Raw genomic sequence first — 17901 nt, 5'->3', positions numbered from 1 at the left:
CATACTTTTGTGGTCTTGTTATGACTAACGCTGCTGTGGAGCTCATCAAAGCCAACCCCTTTGACTTCAAACAAGTGGCAGCCCAAAGTACATCCAGCTATTGTGTTACAATACCACTGCCATCACAGCCTCTCTTCTTTCTGGCCACCTCCCTCCCGCAATTCACTACCCCAGGTTTGTTTTCAGCTCAGCATGCTTTGGGGCGAGGACTGGAGCACGTAAGACATTCAAGAGTCCCTGGCACACAGGGAAGCATGCGAAGAAAGATGGAGCACCACCGGAAAAATGCAAAGCTGTGGTGAGGAAGGCTTGAGATGCTGCTGAGAGCCAGAGAGACGCAGAGTTAACTCTCAAGGACAGAAGAGTTAAGCGGCCCATGCTGAAGCGTTCAGAAGAATTTCTGACAGGCATGATTCACTGCATTGAAACCCCTCACAGGTGAATCACGCCACCTTGAGACCTCATTTTTCCTGATATTTTGCACAGCATTACATGAGCTCCATCAGATGACTCCATTGGGCCGTGGGCGAAACAAGACCACGATGTGCCACAAAACAAGTTCTCCACCCCCTCCTCCACGTTACTGCTGCACCCTTCAGATATGCCACCACTGTACCTCAAACAGGCTGAACATCCCAGAAAGATACTGGAAAGGGAAGGATAATTTACCAATACAAGACAGTCAGGTACCATCATTGCTACACAGGGAGCTACACCAGTAAGTAGACAGGCTGCTCTTATTAGCATTAAACGGTACCTTTAGATAGATGAATTCCAGGGTAAATAAGTCAAGAGGAGACCTGGCACCAACACAAACAAGACTGAGTGCATTTTCTCGAAGAGCCCTGTCCACTTACAGACCAGTGTGTGAGAAGGAAATTTCTCCCTGTGCAATTAGAAATTCTTTACAGCAGAGAGAATCGTTTATATTTGTGTAGTGCCTATTGCAACAGTTGCCAAATCAATCAGTCTCTGTAAGTGCTAATGGACCCAGCAAGTATTAAGCAGTGGTCAAGAGAAAGAGTTCTTCTCTTGGGATCTACAAAGCATCTATGCATTTTCATAGTGACATGAAAGAATAGTGATTTGTCTGAGAAGCACATCTACCACGAGACATTTCAGATACTGCGTCTCTCAAATCCAAGAGCACACAGCACTTGGTATCACAAGCAACTCTCTCCTAACAGAAACAATAAAAATCCAAGTGACAGGACAGGAATAAACTGTTGGCTGCAAGCAAGCAGTGACCATCACCTGCTTGCAAGAAGCAGGAAAGAAGGGCTTTCTGAAAAGAGCAACATAAACAATGCAAGGAGCTGGAGGGAATAACCCAACTACAGTTGAGAATGGAGGACTCTGTCTTCCCAGTCTAGCCCAGCTGTGTAACACTGAACGCCACCCACCAATTCATCAGCTGCCTTTGTTTCCACTGCTGAATACTTCTTTGTAGTCTTTTGTTTCAATTTCAATCCACCACAAAAAACAAAAGCCACAAAAACCCCCACCAAATTCCCAAACCTTTCCAAAACAATGCCACACTCAGATACCTGCTTTATACATCCTCCTCCCAATGCCATGACTAGCTATAACCACAGATTATGTATGTCTAGTGCCTCCACTATGAAGGCAAGCATCACAAACCTTGCTCTCAACCTTTTTGCCCTAAAACTTGTAGAAATAACTGCAAAACATTTATTTTCAAATACCTCCACTTCTAAAGAAAGGATTATGGCTTAATCGGGACAAACTCTGTCTGAGATCTTCCAATCACTGAAACAGTTTTTTTCTTGTTATGGCCACAATATACACATGAGGGAAAATAAGCAAGCATTCACAATGAAGCCTGTCTCAGGTGCAACAGAAGGCAGTGGGTCATCCTCTCCAGGGTTTTCTAAAATCCTAAACTACTGTATGTGCATGCCAAGATACTAAGTGCTTTTGAAATGGTCCTTAACTCTAGATAATGAGACTGTGGAGACTGCAATTACCCACTGGAGTTGCGCAAGCTTGAGTTCACGTTGTTTTATTAGGCACATTTCAACTTTACAATACAGATGCAAGACATGATCCTGCTCTGCAGACCTGAATCAGCTGTCTATTCCACAGAAAGCACTTTGAACAAGCAGAAATCCCTACTGCACTGGAGGCAACAGTAATGCTTTGTCAAGTGCTAGACATGATGTGATCTAAGATCTTTCCCAATTTTCAACTTCTGTAATTCTTATATACATATTATTACCTGGAGAAACAAATTTTCATGGCTTCTTCATGAGATCTGAAACAAACATCTAACAGATCTATCAGCGGTTCTGCTTACTCACTTGAATCCAACCTGTCATAAATAAAATCAAGCCTAGTACTTCCATCAGAGCTTTACACCACCCATTCATTATGTCTTCTGTCAGACCTCACAAATGAAGAACAACTGTTCCCTCCCAAAGAACACAGAAATTAAATTATTTGTCCAGTGCCACCCAGGAAGTTTGTATCCATTTCCCAGTGGAGCTTGTATCTGAAACTCCCAGCCAACCTGAAACGTTACTTCACCGTTTTCCACTTTTAAACCCCACCGAGATGTCAGCTTTTTTTGCAGCTGACAAATTTAACCACTGGACTTCAGGATCCTTAAGTCGCCAATGACTTAATATGCAATGGCTTCAGATAGTTAGCAAGCTATCCACTTTATTTTCCTCTCACGATCTGCTATGAGATTTTAACTTGATATATTAAGGCAGAATGGTCGCTCCAGGGTCTCAGCTAGACCCTGAGAGAAGAAAGATAAAAAGGAAAAAACAGGGCAAAAAAGAGATCTCCAGCATCTCACTGGGTTACTCTGATATGGATGCCACAAGATAATTGTTACCTGAGTAGCTTTTATTTTCTCTTCATGTTATTCACCACCACTCCCTTTTTCCACCCCTTAATACACAAACTGTTGTTACACTGTTTGTAGCAAGAAACCAAGAAATTCATTTCTAATCTCTTCAGATGCACGTTTACATTTGTGTTTACACAGCTGAGGTAAGACTTATGATACAGCTTCCATAAGGACTGGCACCCTGGTCTACATGGGCACAGCTGTACCATGGTGACCTTGTACCCCACCACCAGCAAACAACTGCACATGCCTAAGAGGAGACATACACGTGGTAATATCTTCCATGTGATTTGAAAGATAAGCAATTTCTTGAGCCAGAAGTATTGTCTCTATCTGTAAAGCCCCGCAACTTCAGGAGGCTGAATAATCAGAACTCATAATTCAAAAGGGCACAGTGGAATAGCTACACCCCTACCTCTTAGGTCAAGGAAGAAGATGCTATTGACTTAAAAGCTACAGACTAGATTCTCTTCTCAAACCAAAATTAACTTGACTGAAGTAAAGGAGTTAGAGCATGAAATGAGAATCAGATGTTTTCAGCCTGAAGGTTTTGTTACAAGGTAATTTTTTTACTTGGTGACTAACACCCATTTGTCCTACTTGTGCTGTTTTGATTGTTCTTCACATGTCCCTTAGCTTGAACTAAGGAGATGAATGATAAACTCCAACTGTTGGTTTCCATACAATAAGCTGATGTCATGATTAGATCACAAGCTCTTTGGATAACAAAAAACCCTTAAATAGAGGATTGCGTCATTCACAGTTTGGCACATGCAAGTGTTATAAATGCACACATGCTTTCAGAAATACTTCTCTGCTTTTAAAAAAGTGTTATATCTCTCTCTGTATCCACTTTGAGCCAATTATCACACGTTTTACTTTGGTTAGGGGTCAGATAAAATATGTACAATTAAAAGTCCTGTTCTGCATTTATCTCCCCGGGGATTTAAACAAGCTCTCTGCTGAAAGGCACTTCCCAATATACCCCACAGTGCTCCACCGAATGTCTGGCAACCACAGCAAAGTCCTACTGCCTACTATAATGAAAACATTCAATATAAGTGATAAACAAGCATGTGTCAGAAACCACTACAGCTGCCCTACAGAGAGCCCATGACTGAAAACTATCATGCAAACGTGGGAATTCCACAACAGAGTAATTTTCTGGAAGCCCCAAGGGCACCATGAAACATCCACCATCACACTTCCCTCTTTCTCCCTGAAAGGGCACACAGGCACAGCAGAGACAACAGCAAATAAAATGCTTACCAAATTCATAGACTTTTTTACATTTGGTCTCCAAATCATCTATGAGGTCCTGCAGCCGACACTGCTTGGCCAACCTCTTGCAATCACTTACATATTCAACGTCGATATCAAGACGACCTGCCAAGAAGAAGTGCAGCCAGCTCTTTCAACCCAAACCACTTAGGTGTAAAAACAGCAAAAATTAAGGACTGAAGACTTGATGGCACAGAAATTCAGTAATCAGACACATTGCCTCGCTTTTCAGCATGCAGCACTCAGTCCAAGAAGCTAAAACTTGGTAACCCCACCACTTCGATGAATCTCAGTTTGGCATCTAATTTACATTCCCACTTCACAGTGTCTATCCTGATAGCTTCATTCAAGAGGGCAAAGACTGAACAAGGTTATACAAAATATATCTAATTCCTCAGAAAAGAAAAAATAGCAGCACAACAGCAGCATGCATGAGTGCCACCATTGGCCACCTGGCTTTGGGTAAAAAAAGACTTTAGGGCCAGAAGGTCTCATCTCAGAATCTTTTACCGTCATGAAAACGTGGCAAGGAACACTTCTGAGAACACTGGGCTGGGGAAGGAGAGCCTTGAAGAAAAAGTTATTTTCTAGCACCACCTCCTGGACTGAAATAGTTCAGCACTTAGCGTGCCTACAATACAACATTTGGCATTTTCATAGAAGGCTTAGGATCAACTTCTGTTCAGAAAAAATATTAGAAAGTAGTCAAAACATTTGGCACACATTGCTCAGGTCTGCCAAACTTAAAACGTCTTATGTGGGAACCTGGCTTTTCACCACCTTATGGGACTGTTATCTCAGATGACAGATTTACCTTCCTTAAGTTAAAAATACATTCTCCACATCCATTGAACCTATCAACCTAAGCTGACTTTTTTTTTTTTTAATTGACTGAATAGTTATTGGCAAGACAACAACTGGCAAAAGGTACAAACAACTTGGAAGAGCTGGGGATTGCTCACATTCTCCCCCTCTGCCAGCAGAGAGGATGTGTTGGCAACTGGTGCACCCAAACACGTCTGTCTGCAAGCACATGCCACCAAAAACAGGCTACAGCAGAGACACAGACAGCTGCCCACCAGCCACATGTACATAAACTAGACAGTAAGTCACTTACCTGTGTATAGGTACTGCAGGAGAGCACCAAAGGCTGCTGGATTAATCTAAAATAAAACATAAGAAAGTTACCTTTAGAATTCCCAGGAACTTAATAATGAACTTGAAACTTGCCTGGATCCAAACATGATCCTGAACACATCAAAGAAATGCCACTTAAACAGCAACTCAGACAGTGCACGCAATCTCCTTGCTCCTCCTGTAACTAATGCTGCCACCCCACCCACCTTACAGAGGTCTTTAAATGAACAACTGATGCTAATCCATGTGCCCTGGGGTGACAGGACCTGACTAACGGGGGTGCTCCAAAGATACAGTTATAACACAGGCTCTGCAAAATCCAGTCTTTCACTGGTCACAAACATTTCCAACTCTTCTTAATTTGAGAGGAAAGATGTGTTCTTGTACAAAGAGAAAGGAGAGACTTAAGTAATGTCCTGAGAAACTGGAAGTATGTTTGTCATGAGAGGTTTTGCACAGCCACAATCAAGCCATAGAAACATATGCCAGAGTATTGGTGATTAACGGATGGAATGCACTTATGGCCTATTCAGTTCTTGCTGCAAGAGCAACAAAAGGGACTCAATTAGTGCCAATTATGGAGGTGATGTCTTCACTACAGACCACCTGTCCACCAGGAATTAGACAGACTAAACTCATGCCACAGAGGAGTCATGGCGCAGCTGGCAGATGGTAACAGCTACCTGCTACTGCAATTAATTAAGATATGTTTGAGCCCATGACAGAGGGAACAAAAGGGAAGTATGCAGTCTACAGCCTTTTGTTATCCCAGTAAGAGCTGTTTTACTGCATAAAGTGCCTCCACAAGCCCCTCCTTGACTAGGGTCATTCTGAGCTCCAGGAGCTATTCACTGTGGAAGTTAACCCTCCAACTGTCCTTCCTACTCACCCAGTTGAAACAGGAAAAGAAAGGAAAGTGCTGGAAGCACAGCCTTGCTCACCAGTGGATGCTTCAACACTATCATGTTCTTCCCCTTCCATTTGGTCTCAAACATTTCCGCAAAGTAGGCGCTGCGAGCGCCGAGAATGCAACGGTGGGCACAGAACGATTTGCCATGGACAATGAAAACAATGTCACTTTGGTAACCCTGCTCCAGCAACCTGTGAGGAACAAAGAGAGGGGGAATTCGTTGCGGAACGAGAAAGGAAAGAATAGGGTAAAGCTAGTGGGGCACATGGTACAGTGAGGTCTAAATGAACAAATACCTCTGGACATTGCAGCCTCTCCCTGCTCAGCCCGAACGCCAGCACGGGGGCTGGTACTTCACATTCTACACTGGGATCTCTCACTCCCTCCAACAACTCAAAGAGGTTAACGCAAGAGGGAGGCTGGAAAATGAAACCTTCTTGCCTCAGGTGAACCCCTGAACACAGGGAACAGATTTTAAAGAGAACTTTTTGCCATCCAAACACTTCTCTAAAGGTTAATCCTGCTTTTAAATTGTCAGATGACAAAAAGCCTACAGAATCGTGTATCTTCAAAAGAATTACCCCACCACAAAGTAAGGCGCAACCTTCCTGCTCTCTGGGCAGTGTCAGCGTGCACACTTTAACCATGCAGCAAATAGGAGAGGACTTGATGTCACCATCCTCAGAAGAAGGAAGGATGTTGCAGGCATGAAACGCAGGCAATTACCTCATCAGCGATGAAGCCTTGTTTATGATTGCGTGCCCAGGCACTCATGCTTTAAAAGGCAAAAAACAAGATTGCTACTTCTAGAGTTTATGGCAACCATCACCAGTGTTTCCTAATGCCTATCACCCCTTGCATATACATATCTCGCAAACATCCCCAAGAGGTCAAATCAGGCAGACATCAGGCAACACACTCCTTCTAGAGCCAGGACTGGTGCACAGAAAGGTGTGAAGGTCACACAAGGAGATGATGTCAGAGCAGGGTCTTGAATGCTGATCTCAATCTCCTGCCACTAGAACATCCTTCCTACTAGTGTCTTGCCCAAAAACTAAAATAGAGGCAGTTAGGCGGTTATTTTTTGCCCCCTACTGTTGCCCTTTGTTTCAATTTTAATGCAAGTTCTGTTTGGAATGAGAAGCGAAAACCAGCACATTTCAGTTTTCACATGTGCTCAACCCTGCATCATCTGAGCCAAGAACTCACCAGGGGAGTGATAAATCACCCTACAAAATTCTACTTCCCTGAAAGGTAGAATATGACTGTACTCAGATAAATGAGTTTCCTTCCTCCTCTCTTTCCCCACAGCATCAGAAATTAGGACTCTGTACTAATGGGAAGATTGTCAGATCTTTCTAGGATTATCTGCTCTCCAATTTTGAAGAAACAGATGCTCAAACCTTTTTGGTTTGTTATTTTTTTAAGTTAGTCCAATGGGAAGAAAAAAAAAAAACCCAACCAAGTCTGTGTAATAACATCAGAACTAACAGGGTATAAAAAAAAGGCAAGAAGAAACTATTTACACTATTCTTGTAATCCTAGAGCACGTTAGGGTTCTTCTCAAGCTCTAGGCTGAGACTACAAGGTGTGACAGGCAACTACCAGAAACATCGCAAAATTAACACATTTTAATGAACAAGAAGAAAGAACTGAGCACTGTCCCTGTAAGTCAGTTTGAGGTTTCTTAAGGTGCTCTCTCTCAGAAACGAGACACCTATTTTCACTGCTGGAAACCTCAGCTCACAGGCTATAGCTCTTCAGGCTTGAAACTTAATTTCAGTTGACATTATCCTAAATCTCTAATGCAGTTCCAATCATCTGATTTTGGTTTGACAGTCAAGGATGACAGTCTAATGCTTCTGCATTAGAAAGACCAGCTTTCTTTCTGTTGGCTCTGGAGTCTGTAATTAAGTCACTGGAGGCTATATTTCAAATGCACACATACCTGCAAGTCCTCCCTTAGGGCACAATGGAACATCCCTTAGAAGCTCTATAAGCCCAGGAACGAGACAGGGTACCGATCAGTTGCCTTTCAAGTGTGCCCTTAACAGAGAGCTTGAATATCCAGGTTAACAGCTAAGGAAGGATGACAGAATGAGTTGCACATGGAGCTGCCTCATCTGCTTACCGCTGTAGGAAGACATCATAGTAGTCTCTCTTCATGCACTTTGCCGTGATCTGCTTGTACTCCTTCAGCAGACGTCGGATGGCATCACTCAAAGCTCCATACAAACAACGCTCCCCATCAAAAGTGTTTGCCTCACATTTCGCTCCTGCAAAATGACCACAGGTACACGCCAGCAGGCAAAGTTACATCTTTCTCAAGTGTCCCTGAATGGTCACCAAAAGACTATGAATTTTGGCTGATGTCACGTTTCACTGTGATCCCCTATGCTACTGAGCATATTTACAAAAACTAAGCTCCCCTTACATGCGTATAACCTAAAGCTGTTCTCCCACAGCAAAATCCCTTTCTGAAGAAGTCATGACTCATTTAAGCTGACCCTGGTAATAAGCCTCTCAGCAGGGCTCCAGCAGTGTTCTGGGAAGAGAATCTCGCTGTACACAGAGTACGATCACTTATTGGACTTCTAACAGCTCCTCCTAAAAAGCATTTCTGCCTTGCACAAGGCAAGAGATGCCTCTTTAGGTCACACCCTGCTAGACATTTGAAGGGCACTTGCATTTTGCTATTTTAGAATTACACAAGTGGTTGATTAAGATGCTCTGAATGCGGTGGAAGAGACAAGCCTTTTGAGATCTGACCCTGCACTCCGATTCCTCTGCCAGAACACAGAACATCACCACTACCTAAGGGAATTTGGGTGCTGGGAACTAAATGGGCAGGCACTTTGCCTGGAGAATTTGTCTTGCTTTGTCTGAGGTTAATAAAAGCCCTTGCATTTCACCTTTGAGTCCTGTTTACAAAGCAAGGCTATCAGAAGACTACAAGAAAGTTTTACACAGAGAGTTCTTCAGATGAAGTACAATCCTTACATCAGCACACTCCCAACAGCAATGCACCCTTGCAAAACATCAGCTGTGGTTTCAGAAAGTCATGTTGCCTTGAGTCAGCAAGGAAAGCTTCCCTGCAGGGAATTCAGGCAGCAAATGGCCTGCAAAAGGGACCATGAAAGTGTGTCCAGGGCTCACACTGCAGCCTGAGATCACTGATGAGATGGCTGGCTGTAACAGAAGGAGTTTCCCCAAGGGACAGCTAGGAGGATATACAATCCCTACGGACCAGTACGGAGAAAGATATTGTACACAGAACCAGGACACTTTTGCTCACCGTTGGCTAGAAGATAGCGTACAAGCTCCTCATGTCCACAGAGGCAAGCATAATACCTGACAAGAGAAAGAAAATTAGAGACACGGTAGGAAGCAAAATTCCATGTCAGGGCACACTACAGCATGCAGACCTCAGCACAAAGCCAGTCCCGATAAGCTTAGAAGATAACTCCTCATAGGAGCGAGGAATTGCTACCGAATAGCATAGAATTGACCCCTGCAATAGAGTAAGCAGGATCTGTTCCCAGCACTCTTAGGCACTGCTGTCCTGCAAGGAGATCTCAAGGTCCCAGTCTGGGTTCAGCATCTTCTGTTGTACCACCAGCTGCCAAATCCACCCTCATTTTTGTGGAGTTCATTTCATGGGCACTCAGCAATTCCATTGAATTCTCAAAAACACTCCTTGCTCCTTCTGTTGTCAAGCTGACTGCTGCACACGATGATAACGAGGGAACAGCACCCACACCGGATGTACAGCAAATCCACCCCTCAAAGTTCTACTTACGATGAGTTTCGTTTTCTCTTTCACAATCTAAGCCTTTCAGGATTCTTTCACAAGGATCTCAAGTTGTCCTACAAACTAAGGGAATCCTGTAACCTGCATTGCAGCAGGCAAATGTTAGTTTACCTTTACTTTATTTCATGCTCTAAATATATTGCAGATGTCTGAATGCACTTTGGAATTGTTTGCTGGTGTTGGCAGGGATAGCGTTGATTTTCTTCACAGTAGCTAGTATGGGGCTATGTTTTGGATTTGTGCTGAGAACAGCGTTGATAATACAGAGATGTTTTAGCTCTTGCTGAGTAACAACTTGCTTCTCACACCACTCCACTCGCAAGTAGGCTGAGGGCACACAAAAAGTTGGGAGGGGACATGTCTGGGACAGCTGACCAAAGGGATATTCCAAACCATATGGTGTCAGGCTCAGCATATAAAGCTGGAGGAAGAAGAAGGAAGGGGGGGACATTTGGAGTTACGGTGTTTGTGTACGTGAGGAGGTAAAAAGCTCACACCACCCTCCTCAGCACCAGCACAGGGATTCCTCACTACCTACTGCATGTTCACAGACTTGCCAGACAGCAATCCCACAGTCACTTTGAATTTCATCAAGCCAAGCCTCCACCCAAAAAGACATGCCAGAATGCCATAGACTTTGGCATGAAAAAAGCCTAATCAGGCCAAGAACAGACTGCTTAATCCAGGTGATTCAGTCACAAAATTAACCACCCTTCTGAGCACTACTAGAGCAAGCACCAGTCAGATGGGGAGACAAAGACATATTTAGCACAGCACTTGCAAAGAAGAGAAGCAGAAATTTGTAGCCAAATCTCCCAAAAAGCAGAACCGGAGATGTTTTGTAACGGTGCTCCTAGCTGCTGATGCAGAGAGTGCAAAAGAGCTTTAAAAGACCTCCCCTTCAGCCCAGCCAGCGCTCTAGGCTGCAGGACTCACAGAGGTGTACTGTCCCATTTATCACGGACATTAATTTCCACATCTCGCTGTTCAAGAAGGTATCTGGAAGAAAAGGGAGAGCAAAGTTATAACTTCATGCAGCTGCTCACTCAGTCACATTCTCCTCTCTCAAAAGACGTAACTTTGAGTTTATACAGTAACTTCTCAAAGGGACGATAAGATCTTGCATTCAACTTGGGGAGCTGTCAGCTGTGGCTGAAGGAGCATCAGTCAAGTCCTCCACCCAAAGAGTGGCACTCTGCAGCATGGCCTGACAGGTCTCTTCAATCTGAAGTGGTGCTCACAGGGAAAGAGGGGAATCAAACTCAATTCCTGCTGACCCCTAACAGGGCAGCAATCACAAAAGAAGCCTGAGCACTTCGGCAGTACCTTCACTTTCTCCTACAACGCTCACAGCCTGGATGCTTACAAATAAGTGGCCGTGTTTACAAGGCCAAGGCTGGACTCCCATCCTGCTTGTGGCTTTTCTTGCTGCAAGTAAAAATATCAGTGTCACTCCAGACTGCTCTCAATTCCTGCCATTTCCTTGTCCTGCACAATTAGGCTATACCAAATGCTGCCAATGTTCCCTCTTTGGCACCTCTAGAAGCCAGCCTTTGCCTTGCACATAAATTTCCTACACAGCCTGGCTCTTGTTACAGCTTGTCCCCAATTACTGTATGTAATCCTAACTGTATGTAGAAGTCCATCTCTCCTAACTGTATTTAAAAGTCCCCCCAAGCCTTCACAAAGATTCTCAAGATGTTTTTCCCATCTGCCACATCAGTCCCTCCTTTCACTCCATCTTTCCTGTCTCAAACTTCAGCTTCCTCTGACCACATTCAAAATCCCAAGCAACTCAGCTCCTTTCTACTCAGCCCACGTGTCCCCTCTGCTTTAACAGTATTATCAGACTGACCATTTCTCCACTATCACTTCAATGCTGGTCATCTTAAACCTCTGCAAGGCCACCTGCAGGGTCCCCCTTTCTACAGTAAAGCTGCAATTTACTGCTTGCAAGAAATTAATCAAATATGAATACACAATGGACAACAATGTTCCCCAGACCTCATACATCTGCCTGTTCATCCTTTGTTAAACAGAGAGGCTATTTCTGATTATCTGGGAAGATTCACATGTCGGGAGCTGGAAGAATCAAGTAGGATCAAAGGTTAAGAGCATACTCAGACTCAAAACCATGAGATGCAGCAGAAGTCTGTTGTAAACGTGGGGCCTTTGCGTTACAGCATCCATTCACTCTGCAGACAACAAGCCCATCTGACTCCTGATCTGAAATCATCGCAGCTAAGCCATACTGCTTCAATATAAGCAAGGAGGCTTGACCTGAAATTTAGCAGCCTGGTATTTCTCACTGATACTACCACAGTCTGCAGCACGTTGTGTCTAAATACTTCCATGATGATTACTTCCCAGAGATCTAGCTTCCTACCAATGTAAATACAATTTCCAACGCTGGAGAAAGAGCAGTTGATGAGAAGAGACTTTTGCAAGGACATTTGCCCTAGGCAGCATTCACACCAGTGAGATACGCAACAACTGTCTGATATTCAGATTTTAAAAATTTGCCTGAATTTTAAGAAAACAGGCAAACCTTACAGCAAACCTAAGAGCACTAGCAAAGAGCCGGTGTACACTCATTTCCCTGGAGAAAAAGCAAGGCGCCTTTATTTACGAAGCAGCAAACTCTCTCTTTCGCACCCCAGGTATCTCCCGGCCCCGCGGCTGCCCTGGAGAGACCCAGGGCTGCTGCAGCCCGGGTTCGGCGCCCAGGGGAAGGCCGGGCAGGGCCTCTGGGCCCACCGGGCGGCCGCAAGATCGTAACGCGGCACAGCGACGCCAGGCTCCCACCAGCCAGGCCCGTTCCCGCTTCCCGGGGGTGAGTAAAGCGCTTAAAGGCAGCGGCTTATGCGGGGGGACGCCGGGAACTGCCCCCCCCCTCCCCGGGCCTGGGGCCGCCGCCCGGCCCGGCCCCACTCACCGCACGCGGCTCACGTCCCCCTTCTTGCAGCTGATGAACAGGTCGCTGGTGTCCATGGCCGGGGCAGGCCGCAGGGCGGCGGCGCCGCATTGACGCGGAGAGCGTAGGGGAGCCGCAAGGGACCGGGCCGAGCCGGTGGAAAAGGCCGGAGGGGCAGCGGCGGGACGGAAGCGGCCGGCGGATGTAAACACGTCGGCGGGGCGGAGCGGCTCCGCGGCCAACCCCGCCTAACGCCGCGCCGCACAGCGCCTCCCTGCGGGCTGGAGGAGCAACCGCCGCCCGGGGCGGGAGCGGGGCGGGAGCGGGGCGGGCCGGTCTGGGCCACGGGTGGAACCGGGGGTGCTGCTGCTCCGTGAAAGGGGGTTCTGTTCGGGAACAAGCATGGGGGGGGTGGGGGGTGGGGGGTGCTGCTCTGGAACGCACCTGGGAAAAGCCTGGTCCAGAACGGTGATGGGAGTGGGTGTCTGGAACACGTGGCAGGGCTCTGACCTCCCCCAGTTGCGTGGGGTCCTGCTGTGGAGCATGTGTGGGATGGGGGGGCACCTGCCCCGGGACACGCATGACACAGGGGTGTGCGCGCCTGCAGGCGCTCTGCTCTGGAACAGAGGCTTATGCTCTGCCATCCTGGCAGGGAACATGGGTCCTGGGCTGGTCCTGGGAGGATTGCAGGGGGGGCACCCTGTGGGACCAGGGCCGTCACCTCACGGGGGTAGCTGGGACCCCGCAGCCCGGCAACTGGCACGGCTCGGTGCTTCTACAGCAGCCTGCGATGGGAGAATTAAGGTGGGCTCTCCCAGTTCGGGGGTAGGACACGAGGCTGACACCCCCAGCAGAGGGACCCCGGCCACCACCACATTAACAGATGCAGCGGAGGTGAATTCAGGCAAAGGACTACACTCGGGTCAGTGTTCAGACACCCAGGAGGTGCATTTTATTGCAAAGAAAACAAAATCACAACCCCGTCACTTCCAGGGCCAGACGCGAGTGTTTCTAAGCGTTCTCCGGCAGCAGTCCCGAGCGGTGGCCAGGGCTCGCAGACAGCGCAGGGCCAGCAGGAACGAGGGCGTTAAGAAGAAGGGCCGGGAGCGTGGCTGTCAGCTGAGATGAGCCCATGAGGCTCTCGTGAGCCAGCACGGATGAAGGTGCTTGTTGTCTCTGACTGTTCGAGCTGCCTCAAACCCCCTGTGAAGGAGGGAGGTGCTCCTGCGTGGCTGCCAAGGTGGACAGGAACAGACGAGCCGCTGACGGAAGTGGCTGCAGTGGGGTCCCCCTGTGATGCTCCAAGGTCATACTGCAACAATCCATAGGATAATGTACCTCCATTTCACACCACATCCTTTGCCCAGAGGGATCCTTAAGGTGGTATCTCGAACTGTATTCTCAACCTGCATTACATACTCCACAGCACAGTTACTGGGCCATTGTGTCCTTACACCCTACATACCATGAGGCAGTCTGCAGGATGCAAAGTCCTAGCACATGTTGGACTCCACATTATAGATGCTGTGCTAGCCATCTGGGCAACATCTGAGAGTAATCTGCAGCTTGGCCACCGTCCCACAGAGATGGAGAGCCACTCTGATCTTGGCCGTGCATCCAGCCGATGCCATCGCCGGTATTCCCAGGGGTGCAGAGTTTCTCACACCGGCACCTGATGCTCTTTCTGAAGAGCCACCTCTGTTTCAAGCCAAAGCCTCTGCTTTCTGGCTGTGCTCCCCGGGAGGAGAGGGGGCAAAGAGAGGAGAAAGGGGGAAGATGGAGCTGAGACCTGTATTGCTACCCAGGGCCTCCAGACCAAGGACTCCAGGGAACATCCCATCTCATTGCTTTGTGGATGGGGATGTCCTCACCCAAACCAACCATTACGTGCCCGGTATGAGCCCCTCTGCTCACAGGAGAGTCCAGCAGCCCCCCGTGACTAAAGCAGCTGACTGTCCTAGGCAAGTCACAGCAAACAGATACCCAGAGCTCAGAGGGGGGAAAAAATCCTTTTTTTTTTTTTTTTTTTTTTTAAAGTTTTTGTCTCCAACTCCCAGCAGCCACCAGGTGTCAGTGCGATCAAACGTTTGGCAGATGGGACTACACTGAACTCTGAGTAGGTGGAGAAACAGTTTTTCTAGGAATCGCTTTGTCTCCTGTACCTGCTTTGTCGCCTGGCACACCGCTCTGAGAAGTCCAGCTTTGACAGTTTTTGTTAAAAAGTTTAACTACATTAAGGTGATAGAAAAGCTTCCTGTTACAAATGCTAAGACAAAGTTTCTCTTCCTCTTTAAATCCTCCGTGTGCAGAGCTGGAAACCCAACAGGGTAAGTGGGCTATCAAGAGCCTTTCTACAGCGCTCCCCAGCCCGCAGGTCCCCAGAGATGACCCGTCTCTGCAAGGCTGGTGGGAGAGGGACAACAGTGCAATCGACTTAACAAGATCAGCCTAGTGCAAAAAAATTATACAGAGAAAAAACAAATGGTAAAGGTATAAAAAGTATCACCAGACTAAAGTGAAATGCTATTAACCAGTAGATTTCTGGAGCTAAACTGAGATCATACACCCAGGTGTACCCTGTCAGAGACAGCAGAAAATTGTTCTCAGCCTCATGACAGCCACCCTTAGAGACTCTCAAGATCGGCTGGATGCTCCAGACGCAGAAGAGAGTCTCTGGAAAAACCTTCAGGCCATAAGCAGCCAGAAGACCAAATAAGGATAACTTGCTAGCTTATTAATAAGCCTGCATAGCCCCCTCGGTTTCTCTAAAGTTTGAAGACTTCACACTAGATCGGGAGGTGCTAAGCCCAGCCAGAAGCAGTGCTTTATCTGCACTTTGTTGTTTCTCTGAATTAGTAAAGTGGAGAGAACACAGGGCAGCGAAGCAGCTCCTAGCAATGAAGTGCAGTAAGGAAGCGTTTTGTGGGTGAACTGATTCACATCTGATTGGTGGCGTTATCTTTTTAATTGCCACTGGGCATGAAAAACATATTTAATGAGGATTAGTGGATTTAGAAACATTTACATGGTGAAACTGCCTAAAGGCCACAGCCGGGCCAGGCCCCGTTACGCTAAGTGCTATACAAACTCAAATTTTAACTCCATGCTTTAATTTACTCGCCATAACAACTTGCATTTAATCCTGTGAGCCCCAAAATGCCATCAGCACAGCCACTGAACTTGTGCAGTTTCACTGCACAGACCCATCAAACTCGGCAGGAGCCATCAGCCAGGGGTGGTCAGAGAAGGGCCACATGCAGCTGTCCACGCACATGGGCTGTCCCCCCATTATCAGCTGCTGGGCCAGGAGAGGGGAACTCCTCTGAGCATCTCTGCAACCCTACCAACAAGATACAAAAGGAGCTGATGGTCACCATCTCCTACACAACAAGGGGAAAGGCATGGAGGCAGAATAAAAACACTGAAAATTGGAATCTGGATAGGAAACCAAAGGCTATCAGCTTTCTTGAATCCCTAATAGACTGGTATCAAGGGGGTCCTCATCGAGGTGATCTGTGATTCAGTTTGTATGCAAAGCGCTATACAAAATGAAACAACAGACTCTTGTACCTCGACTTTAGGCACTCGCATCAGGGGTGAACATGCTAAAAGTATCTATACATACAGGGATAGATTTACAAGCTCAGCATCAGGCTGCATATCTGGGGATTTTTCTGTACAAAGGTTCCCTCAAAGACCAAATATGAAGCTGCATCTCGCAGTAAGCAAGCACACAGATCACCGTAACAGAGAGAACACTGTTGCCTCTGACCAAAGCAAGTCCCTCAATCCCTCCATGACAGAAGAAACAAAGGTTCTGGGATTTCAGGCTTGACAGTAGTTCTGAGTCTGGGTTTAGGCAGGGCTCAGAGAACAATTATGCATATTCACGTGCCTTTTATCACACCTCTTCAGGGAGCTGAAGCCTCAAAGTTGCCTGAGGCATGCCTGAGAAATGTTCTTTGGGGAGCTCTTAGATCTGATTCTCATCTCATCTGAACTGGCTTTTACGCTTGCTTAAATGCCATGATTTTAAAGATGTTACCCCAATTTACACCTATGAGACATTAAACACTTCCCCTCCTCAGGGCAGGATCCTGAAAAGGAAACAAAAGGACCAGAAAATTATCTGTTTCCAAGTTTTTACTTTTCTCCCTATTTAAAAAGGCTCACATAGTCTTTATATTTACTTCAAAAAGACCAACTGAAACCAAACTACCCTGGGAAAATAGAACAGGAGCGGAGAAGGCCTACCAGTCTAAAACTGAGACTTAAACAAGGGATACTTTGCTGCTGATTTCACAGGCTGTTACGTGAAAGAGGCAGGTAAATGTCCTTTTTGAGCAACTCTCCAACCTAAAGCAAATTTCCAGCTACAATGCTGCACCACGCAGAATTCTCTGCAATCAGTCAAGCAAGGGTAAAGTGCTCAAACTTTGCGAACTCAGCTTGGAGCTGTGGAGCTGAAAAAGGGAGTGGGGCTGAAGAAGTTTGTGGTTCGAGGAAGAAAACAAGATCACAGCATGATGTCTTCCCCGGATGTAAACGTCAGCTCATCTAACTAGCAGCTGAATGCTAGAGCACTAGAAAACCTCTTTTCACATGTGGAATGAAAACTCTGCCCAGAACATCAACTGAGTCTTGGCTTCCCTCCATCCAGAATGCACAGGTTTTCCTGCACCTACAGGGACTGAACATGATCTCAAGGTCAGGACCCGGCTGCCGTAGCTCCAGCTGGACTCCCAAAGTGAATTCACTCCCCAAAGCTGGACTCTTGGTGGCAGGTAGCCTTGCTTCTCAAGCCCAGCCACTCTCAGCCACTACCAGAGAGCTACAGTAAGTGCATTTACAGGTGATGAAAGCATTGGTGCTACTGATAGGAATACACACACAGAGACCTACACACCCACCCCTCCCACTTCCCTCTGTTCAGTGATCCTCCTGGCTCCAAGCTTCAGATGCAGGCTCAG

General features: G+C 46.6%; 1 protein-coding gene across 1 annotated transcript in view; it reads right to left on the bottom strand.

Annotated features, from left to right (window-relative positions):
- ABTB1 (ankyrin repeat and BTB domain containing 1) overlaps window positions 1-13148 on the bottom strand; it is a 28929-nt gene extending 15781 nt beyond the window's left edge. The window contains exons 1-7 of the mRNA XM_074152896.1: window positions 12953-13148; window positions 10954-11016; window positions 9502-9557; window positions 8338-8482; window positions 6238-6397; window positions 5277-5322; window positions 4148-4264 (exon numbers count right to left, since the gene is read on the bottom strand). Of these exons, the coding sequence (XP_074008997.1) occupies window positions 4148-4264; window positions 5277-5322; window positions 6238-6397; window positions 8338-8482; window positions 9502-9557; window positions 10954-11016; window positions 12953-13008 (643 nt within the window). The 5' untranslated portion in view covers window positions 13009-13148. The remainder of the gene's footprint in view (window positions 1-4147; window positions 4265-5276; window positions 5323-6237; window positions 6398-8337; window positions 8483-9501; window positions 9558-10953; window positions 11017-12952) is intronic.
- Between the last annotated feature and the right edge of the window lie 4753 nt (window positions 13149-17901).

This window comes from Numenius arquata, chromosome 8 (assembly GCF_964106895.1).
Source record: "Numenius arquata chromosome 8, bNumArq3.hap1.1, whole genome shotgun sequence".
In the NCBI taxonomy this organism is placed as follows: Eukaryota; Metazoa; Chordata; class Aves; order Charadriiformes; family Scolopacidae; genus Numenius; species Numenius arquata.
Note: the sequence above shows the minus strand (reverse complement) of the source record. Positions and strands in the feature narration are given on the sequence as shown.